The 16,878-nt window shown below is 47.0% G+C and overlaps 1 protein-coding gene across 1 annotated transcript in view; it reads right to left on the reverse strand.

The window, feature by feature from the left end:
- Window positions 1–1,279: 1,279 nt before the first annotated feature.
- The window catches only part of GRIP2 (glutamate receptor interacting protein 2), a gene marked incomplete at its 5' end in the record, with an annotated part of 259,354 nt that continues 243,755 nt past the window's right edge, over window positions 1,280–16,878 (reverse strand). Inside the window, 5 exons of the mRNA XM_083869213.1 lie at window positions 1,280–3,353; window positions 5,821–5,967; window positions 7,617–7,853; window positions 11,295–11,415; window positions 14,329–14,482. Coding sequence (XP_083725339.1) covers window positions 3,156–3,353; window positions 5,821–5,967; window positions 7,617–7,853; window positions 11,295–11,415; window positions 14,329–14,482 — 857 coding nt within the window. The 3' untranslated portion in view covers window positions 1,280–3,155. The remainder of the gene's footprint in view (window positions 3,354–5,820; window positions 5,968–7,616; window positions 7,854–11,294; window positions 11,416–14,328; window positions 14,483–16,878) is intronic.

Below are 16,878 nucleotides of genomic sequence, written 5' to 3' on the forward strand. Positions count from 1 at the left end.
AAATAAACAGGAAATTTAAAACGCCACTAAGTGCCACAAGCTGCTGCTGAAGGGTTTCAACTGCCTGCCCTGGTGACCATCACCTGCCCAGGGCTGCAGCTGCTGCCAACAGCCACAGCCCATGGGGTGAGAGGTGACATGGGACATCAGCAGGGGGATGTGCTGCCCACTGAGGCACATCCTGGGGAACAGCTCTGTCCTAACCTTTTACCTGGGATGCACAAGGAAGCCCTGGACACACCGTGAGCCCCAATGCTCATATTTCATAGGCCTTCATTCAGCCTCCTACAGACCCAGTTGGTTTTGGCAAGGCCTCAGTGCAGGGCCCTGTTCTGAAGTCCTCACCCCAGGAGAGCAGTCAGAGATGACAGATAAGGGTTGTTTATGTGGCAATGATTTCCCCAGTCTAACCAGGAGCATTCCTGTACCCTGCTCAGTCTCTGAAAATTCCTGCATTACCCACTTGGCCAAGAAGGGTTGCAAAACTCAGCTCGCCCTCTCTGTGCTGGTGAGCAGAGATTCCCTATGGCCTTATCCAGGGAGCATTCCAGCCTGTGCTGCCCACACTGGGAGCATAGGGAAGAAATTCTCAATGCATGGATACAAGAACTCTGTTCTGGGTTCATGGCAGTCATTTCTTGGGATGTCTGGTTTCAGAGGTGGGGTAATTTGGCTACCACGGTACAGATCCCCAAGGCACCCCGCTGGAGCTGCAGGGTTCTGAGCACCAGATGGGACATCTCCTGCCAGCACATCATTCTCCAGAATTTTTCTAATCCATCCCCAGGGATTAGCCACAGCTTTGCAAATGCTGCCACGTCACGGCTGCCACATGCTCTGCTGCGTCAGTGTTTTGTCATGGAGCAGCCCAGCTTTAAGCCAAGATTCCCAGTGTGGAAAAGCTGCAAGCAGTGCTGGAACCATATGCCCGAACACATCTCCAACTTTTCCTGTTAACAGCTACAGTGAAATTGCCTCCATGGGCTCAGGGACGGCAGCAACCCAAGTGCTGCTGCTTATGGTGAATGGCAAGAGTCAACCCCAGCCCTACAGTGGTAGCCCTACAAACAGTGGCCTCCCAGCAAAACCCTCTGTGCAACTTCCCCCTTGTCCTCCAAGGTGTCTTACAAACAGGGTCCCCTGGCAAGTTAAAATGTTGCTGGAAGCAAAGCGTTGCCTCACTATTATCCTCCAGCAGAAAGCAACACAAACCCAAACAAACGCATTTCATTTTGCTTTTATTTAATTTTAAAAAAAGTCAAAGTCATTCCAATCCCATTTAAATACAGAGATTTACAAATAGGTCCAAAACAGGAGTAAAATAGTCTTTGAAATGCTGTACTTTTAAATATTGTGCTTTCATAGATACATAAGAAAATTAGCATATAAAAATACTTTACAAGGAATACACTCTAATATATGGATAAAAATACACATTTAAGTAATGCATTTCATCTTCATATCATTCAAAATGCATAGGAAGGGATACAAGGACCAAGTTTTTCTTCCTCCTTTTTTTTTTTTGTTTTTTTTTTAAAGCCTTTAATAAAAGTCTTCATTAAAAACCTATGAGAAGCCCCAGTGAACTTCCCCTGCTCAGAATATTGCATATAAAAACACTTTCGGCTGCACGGTCAATGCTCCACAGTATCAATTATGGCACGTTATCTAGCTGTGGCAGCAATGGTATGGGATATTGCATACTCAAAGAGAAAATGGCTACAACGACAAAGAGCTGGACAGGGCGTGCCTGGAAGAAAAACCCAGGATACACCCAGGATACACCCAGGATACTCCTAGGATACTCCCAGGATACGCTGTGCTGTCACAGGGGGCTGGCAGGGACAGACAGTGCAGGGACAAGTCCTGGCTCAGCAAAGCAACACACACGTGCTGTACACCCACCCAAGTCCTCCAGTGGCGTGCAGGATGGGGGGGGAACGGGAAGGGCAGGCAGGGAATGGGGGCTCTGGAGCTGCCCTGGAGTGCGCTGGGTGAGCTCTGACTGCGTGAGTTCTTCAGCTCCACGGCCCAGCCCTTCCTGGGGAAAGCCAGGCCGGCCCACGCTGCCACCAGGACACGAACATCATCATAAAGTGCTAATATGGGAAAGAGGGCAGGCAATGCAAACACGCAGCCCCTCTGCCCACGGGGCCGGGGACTCAAGGGAGGGAGGCCAGCAACAGGCAAAGGGGCACACGCCACCCAACCCACAAGGACACAGGATACAACACCCACCCGAGCAAGGGCTTGTCATGCCCCTGCCTCAGGGGAGACAGCAAGGTTTCCTTGATCCAAAACATCAGGGGCAGCCCTGGGAATTTTGCTATTCTGCTATTTACTTCCAGGCACAGGCCAGGTTTGCAAGCAAGACATCTCCATAAAGCTCCGACAAACAAGGGGGATTCAGGCAGGTACTCAAGGCCTTTAGCCTTGGGTATGGCCTGTACTCTGTAGTCACTGCTGAGCACAGGTAACAACACTGCTCGTGGGAATCAGCCACACAAGGTGCCTAATCCCACGGTAGGGTGAGTCAGACCTAGGGGGGAGTGTGTATAGGGCTGGCAGGAGATAGCTGCAAACATCAATTTTTGCACAAGAATTGCATTTAGCCACTCTCAAGCACATTTTGAAGTATCTTTTAACTGGCTCTCTCCACAGCCCTGCACCGGGACTGCAAGGGGCTGCAGAAATTGATTTGCCAGGAGTGATGAAAGGATGGGCACAACAAAAAAGGGAAGGCATTTCAGTCCTGCTGTATGTGATTAACTGAGCAAACAAAGAACATAATAGCACCATGTGTGTTTGTAGGATGGCCAAGGCCTTTCAGGGTGAGGAGTATGTCTGAGGCAGGACCCTGCACACTCAATGGCAGGAGCACAGGGGGATGCCCTGCCATGGGGGATAGCTGTGGATGCTCCTTCCTCCCATCGGCAGTTTGTCCCACTGCCATCACTGCCACAGCCCCAGATGCACACCCAGCTCTGACCTTTCCAGCAATATTTGGGGGTCTACAGACTCACTGAAGACCCATCTTCCCACTTGCAGGTTATGGTACACAGAGCATTTACAAATACCAGTGCAAAAAAATCAGGAAAAACACCCCAAATACCACAAGAGCTCAGCAGAGGCATCATCTACTCTGCTCCTGCTGCTCAGAGCGTCTGGACACTCGCCTTGAGCTCAGCGCTGCGGGGCCCCTGCGCTGGGAGCTCTCTGATCCCCTCCGAGGGAGCGTTGGCAGACAGGGCCAAGGGGTTCCGGCTAATCACCAGGTCCAGCTTATCTCCAGCCTCTGAAATCAAGGGAACGGCCAGACAGCAGTCAAAGTCTCTTGTTCGGACGCGGTTTACCTGCCGGGATGGATTTAGGACATGCCATGGGGAGGAACAACAGAAAGATCATGTTTGTTAGTCAGCAAATGCAAGATTAGTGCTAAACCCCAGCTGGAAAAAATACGCAATTCTTGGGGGTCCCTGATTCCAGGTTCACAATGGAGAAGAGGAGAAGCACCCCTTCAGAACAAGCCTCCATGCTTAGCTGAGGAATGATGCAGTAACTGATAGAGGAAGGGGGAAAAAAGTCTGGACCAGGCATGAACCCTGACCCTCAGTGCCTGGGACAGTTTTACAAGTATTAAATACTGCAGGGCTCAAAACCAGTTCTCCTGTTCAAGCCTGTAGAAAAAATGTTGCCGTTTTCCATTATTTTTTTTGCCATAATGGCTTTTACTGGCCTTAAATTTGTGGTGCCAAGTATTTAGCACATAGAAAACAAATAAAGGCCTGAGGCTTCTGGCAACCATTTTCCAGCTCAGCCAGAGGTAAACCCAGACTATACCAACAGTTTCTGCTTCCCCTCTCCCCATTTATATCCTTCATTTCACAGGAGTCTGGATGCATTTCATGTGGGCTTAGGAAGCAGCTGCATATTCATAGCTCCATAGGATTCAACAGTGAAAGCAGTTACTGCTCATTCTTGCAGACCTTCAAGCACATTTCTAGGCTAGGTCATCTGGAGAAACCACCCCAGCTCTCTTGCCTACAGCTACCAGAACACCTGGGCTTGGTGCCATGACAGCACTGGGACAGGCAGGCTGGCAAATGGCACAGGGATGGGAAGTGCAGAAGGGGAAAAGGAATGTCCCATATGTCTTTGGAGTGAACATAAGCCCTGGAGCCAGGTGTTGCTTCCCTCTTTGAGTAAGGGCTGAATATTTGGCTCCATACAACCCTTCCATCCCAAGCCCCTTCTCAGGATTAATGCATGCCCACAGTGCTGGGTCTGTGAAAGCAGCAGTGTCTCCCCCACCCTAGCCAGTGTCAGCACAGTGACCCCAGTACTGCTCCTTACAGCACAGGGACAATTTCTAGCCCACTCATGGACAAGGAGAGATAAACCATGATCTTGCTCTGCCCCTGCTCTGTGCCAGCCAGGCAGCCCCAGTGCAGAAGTGCCACTAAGGCAATGCCATGCTCCAGCTAATTCATGCAGCCAAGAGGAGGAGGTCTGTGACAGCAGGGACGAGGCGTTTTGCTGGCTTTTGGGCACATCATCATGTCCACAATCAGCAGCACTGTGCAGCATCCTCAGCAATTCATCTCTGCACTTCTTGAGAGGAATCACCTATAGCACATCTGCAATCCCTCATTCCCAACTCCACTTGTCAGTGCGATGGCAGTCACCTTGTGTGCCCATAGGTGTGAGCTGTGCAGCACAGCATGTGGAAAAAGGGTGTCCAAAGTCTCCATGCTGCTGTGTTTAGGATTTTGGGCACACCTCCCAGAGCACTTGGCACTCGCAAAAAGCAACACATCCAACACTGTACAGAAAGGCAGCCCAGAGCCTAATTAGCTTCTTGTTCATTCTTGCACCATCTTTTATTTGAAGCTGAGAAGGAATAATTGTATAGCAGCCAACTGGCTAGAGACCATAACAAGCTTAAACAAGGTTCCCCACAGTGCTGCCAGTCCTCCAGTTACCTGATGTACATAAAGTATTGGCTCTAATCCGACTGCTAAGAACCCCCGCCTAGAAATTAGTAAAACTAAACATCTGAGTGTTTCCAAATATGGTCACAATATCTGCATTTCCAAATGGTGGCAATTTTTCCACAGAGGTTGCACTTCCTTCAGTTGCTGCTTGAGTTGCCTCAAAGCTAAAATAGTTGTTTTTCATCCACACACAGCTTCTCTCCGATTTCCCAAATTCACCAGGCTTTTTCTGTCCCTCTGGTAGTCCAAAATGCCCAGGGCACATTTATTACAGACTGTGCTTTGACCAGAGTTTTTATTCTGTTTCTCCATCAGCTATTTCAGATGAAGCATTTTTCAAAGAAAAATATCCATAAAAAATACCTTGCTTGAAGGATGTGTTTCCTAGAAAACTCTTCTAGTTGTCAAAGGCATGCACAGAACTTCATGAACATCACTTAATTCCACAAGGGGCTTCACAGGAACACATATTGTTCAATACAGTCTGATTCATCCAAAAACCAGAAATAGTACTGAGGGTGAGGAAAGGAAGCAACACGGCTTTTTGCTTGTTTTGAGCTGTCCAAGCTCAAGAAGGCCAGTGCCGGAACAGGCTGTGCCCTTGGACCAGTGTAACCTAGGAGTACCACCTGAAGGTACTACCTAATGATTTCTTATTATAAAACACAGGTCCCATTGAGAGTTGGTGGCTAAAAGCTCACCTAGTTGGCTAACTATTACCTTTCATTAAAGTTAGTGCTGCCATGGATGGGTATCACTTCTCTCTTCCTCTCAGCCACTCATTCACTCCGTCCCAGCCTCCAGAACTGCATTTTGCATTTATTACCTGAAGCACTCTGTCATATGGCTTGAGGCCACACTGATCTGCTGGCCCATCCGGCCGGACCATATTTACATAGACACCTTTTTCTAACAGGCCATCCGACAAACTGAATCCAAAGTCTTCGCTCTCCGGGTCTTTGTGGAGTGTCATCTGGAGAGGCAGAAAGAGAAGAAGCAGCAGAGTAAGGAGGAGATGTACAGGGTTGCCAGGATGGGAGCAGCATGAGTAATGTGTGCAGACCTACAGCAATTCTGCTCTGGGTCTCCTGGGCAGGTTTTTCTTAGCCTGGGCAGATGACACAGACTGACTGAACCTTATTTACCTGACACCATCATCACAGAATTGCTTTGGTGACTGGCATAAAATCAACCCCATGACAGTCCCTCGCTCTAAACACAAGCAGTGTAATACAGAGAGCACTCATGTTTCATCGAAAGAACAGCAGACAAGTGTTTTTAATGGAGCATCACCTTCCCTGGCCCAGGCTATGCTGTGTGTCCTCTGTGTGTGCCAGACCAGCACACGAAAAATCAACTTGTTTACTGGGAATTTTTAATGTTCCGAGTCAAATGTGAAGACAGCTCATTTTTAATACATCACTCAGCAGGAACATCTAAAATTCTCCATATTATTCACAAGTTATTTTCAGAAAATTCGTATCAGAAAGTGCTGATGCTCTGAGTACAAGAAATGGGCAATTTCATCATCCTTCCCTTTGGCACATCATGCTTTGGCCTTGTCTAAATGAGGAGAGCACTGCTGGAAGTGTGTCTTGCCATGGGATAGATAACACTGGGAACCAGGGACAACTGATTCCCCAACACTACCAAAATCTCCCCTTGCCTTCCATGAGCTGGGAGTGAATCTCTACCACAGCCCAAAGTCCATGACTGTGCTCCTGGCTGGGCAAGCCTCATGGATCTGTGGTCCTGGGGAAGGACAATGCTCAGGATGACACACAGGAGCATCCCACCTGGCCTCAACCTCATTTCCAAACAACAGGCAACACCAGATGCTCCAGCAGAATGAAGAATAACCCTATAATATGCCTAATTACACAGCTCTCCTCCTCCAGGTACCAAGGAGTTTTATTTAAAGACACATTTGCCATGCCCTGAAGAGCAAAAGCAGATCAAACATGAAAAAGTTGTTTTTTCCAGATAGCATAACTGCAGGTTTCGTTCTGAAGTCATATTAAGAAAGAAAAAGGCAATCAAATTTTTGAAACCTCTCCAGCTCCCTTCCCTGCTTGCATTCTACATCAGCAGCTTCTACAGTTAATTACTTTCCTTAATTACCATTGCCTTGCACAATGGTTAAACTGGCTACATTCAGCTGGATGCTGAAATCAAACCAGTATCCCATGGTGGAGTGGAAGCAGAGGGAATTAGTCATTTTTTTATTTGAGAAGTGGCCTACTGAATGGAGTGTACCACAGGAAAAGAGCTGATGGGTCTCCAGGGGGTCATACTTTGAGCTCTCTCACTTTTATCTGCAGCTCCAATTAACAAACTCCAAAACACAAGGACCTGGAAATCTTATATATAAAGAGAAATAGCAAAGCCCAGGTTTGAACCCTGCTGAATGGTGGCAGCTAAATCTCATTACTCTTCTGAAGGGGCTCCTTCATCTTAATATGACCTTCTGGAAACCTTTGCTGCATACCTTTATGAGGGCCAGCTTTAACAAGGACCAGTTTCTGGGGGTCTCTCTGAGCAAAGCAGATTTCTTACAAGGTTGCAAAGGTTCTACAGCTTTAACCACTGAGGTAGTGCAGTGCCACTCGTGGCGACACAAACCTTGTGAAACTCAAGGGGGGTTGGGGACATGATTTCCTGCATCTCCTTCTCGATTTTCTTCATGTCCAGGTTCCTCTCGTTCTTCTTGGCAGGGGAGCTGCTGCCCTCGGTCTGTCCGTCGGTGCAGCTGGAGTTGGCTTTCCTCAGTGGGCTCATTCCCGAGGGGTTGACAGAGTCCAGGAGCAGCTTGCTGCCCTCCAGGCCCAGATTGTGCACGCTCCCTGTCATGATGGACGCCTGCAGGGCGAGGGCACAATGTCATCATCGGGAGTCAGCAGCAGGAAGTGATGGACCTCGCGGCCACTAAAGCGCCACAGACAACACAACCTCACCACTGCCCTCATTAATCAGAAAGAAAGCACCAAGAAGCTCTTCCTGCTGGCTGTAAGAGCCATTCCCAGACCTCAGGAGCCTGTTTCCAGGCCTGTGGCTGAGCCACTTCAGGCTCTCCACCCACCTCAACAGGTGGCCTAATCTCAGAAGGAAGTATTTGTGAAGCACTCCCGTATTTTTCCATGACCTTTTCTACACAAACAGGGCCAGGCAGGCCTCATCTTGTGCATGAACCATCTTGATAGTCAAGGAGGATGAATGTACCATTCTCAGGGAGCTCCCAGAGGAACCAGTGCCTGCCTGGTTCTCCAGCCTACCTCTGCAGGCTGCAGCTCCTCTCTAGCATCACACAGTGCTGGCAATGGCCCAGGGGAGTCAATGCCCTGGACTCCACTGAGGCCAATTCAGCACAAAAATTAGGATTTTATCTGTCAGTGAATCGGAGCGTTCACTGAGCAAAACTTAGTTAAAAACATGAAATTAAGTAGTATTTAAGCCTGGTCATCCTTGATAGCATCCATTAAAAGATGCCCCTAAGTTGATTTGGCTCCATTTGGCAATGGTTTTCACTAATGAGATTATGTTGATCAAAGCTAACGAAGGAGTCAAGAATCCAGTCTGTGGAACCTCAGCTGGCTCCAGGTCATGGAGTCCATTTAAACAGCATAATGAAACCTGTAATTTCAAAGTTCAAGTTCAAGGAGTCTGCAGTCCCAATAAATATAAAAGGTAGAAGAAATTATAGGAATGGTAGGGAGCAGAGAGCAAAATTCTTCAACACTAAATGTGGTAAGTCAAAGAGCAATTGCTCCTGTGCACAGGGGAAATATCATCCAACTAAATCTCTAATCAAGACCCTCCAGCTCTTTGCTCCAAGTTGGAACAAAGGCAAATAAAGTGAATTATGGTGACAGTAGGAAAATGCCAGCACTACCCACGTTATTCCCAAAAGGGTTGGATAAAGTACAGAAAACCTTTCAGCTTTGCATTTTTCAGGTCTTCACACATGACTTGATTAGCTCAAGTTTGGGCAAAACTCAAATACCTGCTACGTGGAAGGACACTGACTTACCACATATTTGAAAGGCAGACTAACAAACAACAGCACAGCCAACCAGGGTACATTTGGTCATTGCCCTTGGGTAGCCTCAGCCCCCAGGACATTGTGCTGTGCTGTTCCAGCACCAGCACTGCAGAGCCAGGGAGAACAGAAAGGTCTGTGCATATCATGCCACTGACCTCCCCCAAAGGCTGCAAATACCACAACTAATCAGGACCCAACAGCATTGGACTCCTTCTCCATCTTCATGGCATTTAAACTCTCCTTGTAGCATCATAAGCAATTTCCTAAAATTTTTCCATAAGCTTCAGGTTTAGTGTAAGCAGCAAAAAGGGCAATTCCGGATTTCTCCAGCCTGTGGCTGCTCTGCATTATTTTTCCCACTGGCTACACCCATAGCAAAGCAGAGACACACACTTTACTGGAAAAAGCCTGTTTCTTCCCCTACTCATAGTCTGGAAGTGGATTCCAACTGTGTGTGAACCTGTTTCTAGGCTATCATGGGTCACCTTGCATGACTCTTCTTATTTGAAAGCAAAGTATGAAAGGGCTAATTTTTTTTAAAAATGCAAACAAATTTCCGACTGTCATAAACACACAGGAGGGTGAGTGTTGGAGCTAAAAAAAGCTGCAATACAGTAAAGGCCTCAGTGAGCACTGCACATCCCACAGCACACCTCACAAAGGCTGAGCACATGGAGACGTTGGAATGGATCAGTAATATTTTGGATTCAATAAAAGGGGAGTTGAACCCAACAGATTCCTGCAAAAAACAGAGCACTTCCCTTCTGTCCCCAAAACTTTCAAAATATTCTAGAAACGTGCTTAATACACAGAAACCCTGGAAGTGCTCAGCTTTCAGTAAGATTCGTTTACATGTTTAAAAACACTTCTGTAACTGTCAAAGCTCCAAGCATCATAAAACAGCAACTGCACCACAGATCCCTGGAAAACAAAAGAGTCTGACAAATCCCTTCTTTTGCATGTAGATACCAGCAGAAAAGAAATATTTATGCACCATTTTAGAGAGATACTTTCTCTTAAACAGTCAACAACTGTTCAGAAAGGTTGAGAACAGCTGCCTGAACTCGTTTCTAAACACATTCAGATTCAGGAAATAAGTGATCAAGGGAAAAAGTTACAGTCTGGAAGGGCTGTGGATTTGGGATTTTGAGTATGTTGTGGGGTTTTTTCAAGTCAGCACTTTCTTAAGCAGTTAAGATAATAAAAACAGCATTCCATGCTTCGGCACAATAAATTTAATTGAGATTTCCTCCTCCACTTACAGTTGCCAAGGATCAAGGAGGAAAGGACAATTAGCAAGTTCCTTGTCACAATACAAACCAAAACAGGCCTTTCCTCTTCGACCTTCAATTAGTCAGAAGTTACCTTTTTTTCTCTGAAGCCTCAGCAATATACAACTGCACATAAAACCAGTCCCACTGGAAGCAACAGAGAACATGACCTTGAGAATTCTCCCTAGTCCTCTGCACCTGGAGGACGCAGGGAGAGATGGTCTTATGGGGTCCTCCTCCTTCATTCAGGCTGCGGGAGCTGAACTAGGGAAGGGAGCAGCACAGGCCCCATCCTGCCAGGCAGGTTTGCTTCCTGCTGCTCACAGTCTCAAGGGGGCCCTTCATTTGCATCCCATGACTTAGAAATCCAGGCTCCTCATCCTATAACCGGACACAATACCATGACCTCCAAAGCATTTTGGATAAAGAAAAGAGAAAGTGGTTTGTGAAGAGAGGAAACACCTTTATTTCTGCAGGAAGCAATTACTTTCTCAGATTTTTCCATGGGGAAGGCTGGCTGAAAAGCCTCCAATTACCTATTTCACTGAAACAGTTTCCGGCAGAGTGACAGCTGAATGCAAGATACGTGTGCCTTGGAGCAAGCCAAGGCTTCAGTCCCAATGGAGGTCTGTGGGGCTCTTTTTGCTTGGCCTTCAAGTGCTTTGGACAGACAATATCTTTCCAAGCACAGGGTTTACCACTGAACAAGGAAGGGTTGCCAACAGTCATGTGAAGATTACTGGCCAGCAACAGCCCATGAAAAGGGCGTGGAGTTCCTGGCAGGCAAGACATGGGCTCAGGGAAAGAGCCCACATAAGCATCTGTCTAATGAGGCAGAGTTACCCATTAGCACAAAGCCGACAGGAATTAAACCCAAACCCTTCTTCACACCACCGGCAACTCAGGGCAAGTAACATCTGGGAAAACAGTCTAACACTTATGGAAAGAGCAAAACAGTCAGGTCAGCAGCAAATTCAGAAAGTGATTTACCTCAATCTCCCTCAAAAGTTCAGATTGGCCGCATGTTTCCAAATCCTCCAAAGCTTCTCCAAAAACACGCCAAAAATTGTCCTCATGAGTGGTCTCAAGGCCATTTTGGCGGTTGGGGTATCTGTTGTAACGTAGGAACCAAATATTGTCAGCACTCTTCTGCAGCGGGGTGAAAGCTGCAAGGCTACAGCAAGTGTCTCACCAGTAAAAGCAGACTTGAAGAGTCTTCATATACAAAAGCAAACAATATGAACTTTTCAAACAAGAGTCCACATACGAGACCTCCATGCATTTACTAACGGGGCAAGTGTCCTTCAAAGGAAGCATTAAGTTGGTGTAGTAATGTCAAAGTTCAAAGGGTAAATTAAAAAGTGCCTGTAGGAAGATTGTAGGTTTAGGAAGACTTTTTGGTGAAATAGAGAAGTGAAAGAAAAAAGGATGCATTATGGGTAAACCAGGAGCCTCAGAGACTGTTAGTACAAAGGCTGATGGGATAGAGCTCAGATCTGAGACACAGAACACCTGAGAAGAGAGAGAAAAACACAGAGGGTAACAGACATGGTGAGAAAATGATAAATACATTAGGTATCTATGAGAGTAAATAATGCAAAGATGTATATAAAAATGACTGCCCTGGGCTGGACAAGCAAATGCACACTACAGCCAGCAGTATCAACAGTGTCATGTACAACCCATACAAACCGAGTTTCATTTGCTTTGGGATGGCCAGGGAACTGAGCTGTTACTTTCAGGAAGTCTCTCTTTTTTTTTTTTTTCTTTTTTTTTTTTTTTTTTTTTTTTCTGTATAGCAGTCTTGGCACTTACAGCTGTGTTAATTTTGCCACCAGTTCTGTCTACAACAGAGAGTAAGGTTAGAGAGAACCTCTCTCAAGCTGGTACAAACATACATCAATGTGAATACCATGTGCTGGGGGCTCTGCAATTCCCCACCTTGGCAGATTCAGCACTTCTTCTCTCTGACCATAAGCCAGGGTCAATTCTCATACCTCTAAATCAAACAGCAATTAAACATGGTGAAATCCTCTGAACAAAAAAGCAGGTGATGCTGGACACCACTTACTGAACACAGGACTGCAAAACTCAGACCATCAGTGTTCTGTTTAACAAGAGCCTCTTGAAGGAAACTCTCTGTGGTGGTAAATCAAGATCATGATAAGCTCACTAATGTGTCATGGCAGGAGCCCCAAGGGGACAGTGATATTAGAGCAGCCCTAATGGATCTTATACATATCTTATAAGGAGCTGCATGGATGATGCTCCAGCTCTGCTCCATATGGTAGCATCTTGCATGGTTTAATGGTCTTCAGCTTCACAGACAGGAAGGGACACTCATCCACCAAAGCCACTCAGCAAAGTCAAAACATTTCACTTGAGTACATGTCACAGAGAGCTTGGCCTCCATTAAATATATAATGACCCTTTGGTGTTTTTCCAGATGTTTAACAACTGCAAAGTCTTTAGCACACACTTTCCCTTTGATCCACTGGTTTAAATGGGAGTCTGTATCAGGCAGAAACTCACTCACACACCCTTTTGCTCCTTGTGGGATCATAGACTTCCTGAAGAGAGCAGTACATGACATGGCATATTGTATTTTAAATTCACCCCCTATCTTTCATCAGCTTTTGAAGGACAGTAGCCTTTACGCCAGGCAGAAAGGTCAAATAAACACCCAGCAAGACTTTATAAAAACAAACCAATATTTCCCCCAAAAAGGAATTTTTGATTTTTTTCCCCTTACTCATTTCCTTCCTCTGCTCCCAGGTTCCCAAAGAGGCAAATGTCCCTTCTAGTTACCAGTGTCTTGCCTCTCAGAGAAGCAATACACAAAGACATCCAGGACACAGATGAATCAGAACGGGCTCCCACATCACTGGGTCAGCAGGTTCTTCCAGGCTAAAGGCTGTCAGGGTTTGTTTTTCTCTCTAATAAAGAGAGCATGAACCATCTCACTTGCACTTTGACATCAGGGCTCGGAGTCCTCATTAGGGACACGGGGGTTTTGAGGGCTCAGATTTGCCAACTTCAGCTGCCAGCAGCCTTGCCGGGAGGGCCACAAGGGATCAGTGACCTCTGTGAGCTGGCTCTTGCTGAGAGGCAAAACAAGAACAAAGTCTCCAGCACTGCCAGCCTTCCTGCCAGCTTGATCATCTTTAAATAGGTGGAAATGGCCATGAGATGTTCTAAGGGTTTTGTTTGGACAAACAAAAGTTAAGGAAAAAAAATAGGAGAAAAAAGAACCGACAGTAACAACACGACACACACAACTATGGGGACTCTGGAGGATGTCGAGGGGAGGGGAAGTTTTGAAGCAATGGGGCTTTTTCCATTATGTGTGGCTCAGTGAGGGGCAGTCTCTGGCTAAGGCAGATCCAGCAGGATTTTCACCCAAAGCACAGGGCAGCTGCAGCCGCCTCCCTGGCCTCAGGAGGTGTTACAGCATTTTCCCCATGCTGGCTGAGCTGGGGAATTAACTTGACCATGTTCACTCAGTGTAGCTTTTTTTGAGGTGTTGAAAGGGCCAAAGTGTGATGGAGAGAGAATCCAGCCACAGTTTTGGTAGATTTTAACATGGATATGCAACCTCACACTGGTCCTCCATGAGTTTGGTTGGCCTCTTTTGCTTTGTGACACTGCGCTGTTGTGAAGCTGCATCCTTACTCTAAAAAGGCTGACCAACAGATACAGGGACAGCCCTGACTGTATTTATTTCACTTAAACTACAAAAATAATGCAGCCTTTACATGGCAGGACTCAGAAACATGGTAGGGACCTGTGGTCCATGCAGCTGAGACCACCCTAACTCCAGTCACAAATGTCACCTGGCCATGGCAGAGGTGTTAGAGCTAAACTCAGGGTAACCTGGCAATGTGGAGGTGGCCCAACACAGCTGGTTGTTGGAGAGGACATTACTGACCCCTCCATCATATTCCCATGCTCCCCTTATCCCTGTGCCTGTGCAGTGTCACCCATACTTCCAAACACCTCCCTGCCTCCTCCCACCTCTCCGTACCTGCTGGGCTTGTCCCAGTCATCTTCACTGAAGCTTCCATCCATGTAGGGGTAGCTTTTCCTGGGGTCTGCAGGAGGGGTGCTGCTCTTTTGCCTGCTGTGTCTCCACTCATGTGGATGGAGGGCCATGCCAGCAGCCTGTGGTATGTAGGTACCTAGGGAAGGCAAGAAGGAGTGGGAGAAGAGAGAGGGCAATACCTGGTCAGAAACCCCAAATGGAGTAGGACACTCAGAGCCAGGAGAGCCTCCTTCCCTAGGTCCCAAATGTGAGGTCACATGGATTGTACACTTTCCATCTCAGTCATCCAAAAGCAGTTCTTCCAATCTCTTCTGGCTTTAACCAAAGCAGCTTCTCAGGATGCTGACATGGGATGTCCCATTTCTCCTTTTTTCCCCTGTTTCTCAGTAGTTTGATGGTGTAGGTCTGGGATCCACAGACCTGGGAGTACACGTACCCACAGATGCAGATCCTGCCTCCAGTCAGTTCCAGCTGTGGTTAACAGCTCCTGTTTCCACACTGACCCCAGCAGAAATATGTTGCTCAATCAGTCACCTTTAAATACAAGTTCTTCAAAGGGAAGGTCCTGGAAAGCTTCCCTCAGCAGTGGTAATGAGGAATAGTCAGCTCTGATCCTAAGAGCTGCCAGTTAGTTCTCTCAGAATTCCCATGCTTTTGGGATCAGCTGGTGCAAGTACTGGAAGTTGCTTCAGAGATGTGTGTGTGAGAGGCAAGGAACAGGATGAAAAACTCTGCTGGCCTGAGAGCACAGGAGGCTCATCTGTATCACATTTGACAGGAGATCAATACAAACTGTTAGTATGAAATCCAACAAGTTTCACTACATCTGCCCCCATGAACTTTTCCATACTGCAGTCTCTTACTCCAGAGATGAAAATTCATCACTACCAAGTCATGAGATCCCCAAGTCTCATGAGAAGTTGCCTAAACAGAAAACGTCCAAAACAGACCATTCCTCAGCAGTGTCAGTGCCATCTGCAGTAGAAATAAATCTCCTGAGTCCCCTGCCCACCTCCTACTGCCCATTCAGTGTTTCAGAGAAGTCCTCAGAGCCTTTCCAAGAAACACCATACGCTCCCATCACACGCTGTGCCAAGCAAAGAGGAAGAAGTAATGGGGAAACAGGGAATTAAGGGAGACTTGATGTACTAAACAGCAAAGAGCACTGGAAATACCCAAACACAATGCCAACACTTTCTCTGAAAATGCCAAGGCCTGTTATTTCACTTAACTGATTGTTTCCTCTGTGTGTTTTTAAAGGTTAGACTCCTCTGGAGAAAGCCCCAGGAAAATTGCTTTGCCAACATCTTACAGCAGCAGGAAGCACTCACTGCCTGCCAGAGCAGGACAAAGGCCCTGGATGCAGCTCCTTGCAGCAGGTGGGCAGCAGGTCTGGGCCAGGCACAGAGGCATGTATCCAGAGCGGACACTTGGCATCATTACAGACTCACCTCCTCCTTCCAGAGAGAAGGGCTGGATCCCTGGGATTCAGAGCCACCTGGTGGCACGTTCCCACCAGGCCCAGCACAACTTCCCTGCCAAAATCCCTTCTTGAGCCATCTCCTACTGCTGTGGATGAACCTAAAAGCCTACAAAGCTGCAGATCCTGATCTACAGTTCTCCATTTGGGGTGTAATCCCTGTCTCCAGACTCTTTGATTCCCACATTTCCCTGCACCCTGCCCTCTGTGCCCATCCCATGGGGAACCCTCTGTATTGTACCCTTCTCCCTACCTTCCCGCACCCCCTTTCCCAGCCAGCACCACTGCACTACCATGCAGCCAAATGCAATTACCAGGGAAGACAAGAGAGCCCCTGAAGCAAAGTTGCAGTGTGTGGATCTTGGGCAACTTGGCACCAGCCCGGCTCCCTGGGGCGCTGTGCTCAATTACTTGTTCTCAATTTACCGGCAAAGCAATCACTTCCCAGTGTCCAACTTGTGTTAACATTCAATTAGATGGAGAAGGATTGCAGCATTATGAAGGCCAGGGGATTCCTCCTTAATGAAGCCTCCAGTCCCAACTGTGCTCCCAAATTAAGACTTTAGACGAATAGAGACTGAAGGAAGACACAAGGATGGGGAAAGAAACACCTGGGCAGTGCTGTCCCTTGAACTTGGCCTGAGTGCAGTGAGCACAGCACACACACTTTGCAGCAGCACCCTGCAGCAAACCTCCCTGTTTTCACATTCTGTTCTGGACAGGAGTGTTTCCACAACAGTTTCCTGTTGCAGCATTGATTCAGGATTTTGGTTTTGTTTCAACACGGGCTAATGCTAGCTTACATCACTAAATCTGAACTGTTATAACTGTTTTCCAGTGCTTTTCTCCAAGTAAAAATATATTCCCTTGACTATAGTATCCTCCATTCCAGTTCCACATCTGCTAGAAGTGACAGCTGAATAAACCTGACCTGGAAGACATGTGTTCATCTGATCACTCACTAGAGAGTTAGAGATACTTTCTTGTAGTATTACCTTAATTATTTTGTTAAGCAAGTGCTTCCAGTCACAAGATATTCTTGTGGATTTTAA

Source organism: Zosterops lateralis (assembly GCF_965231275.1).
Source record: "Zosterops lateralis genome assembly, chromosome: 11".
Lineage (NCBI taxonomy): Eukaryota > Metazoa > Chordata > Aves > Passeriformes > Zosteropidae > Zosterops > Zosterops lateralis.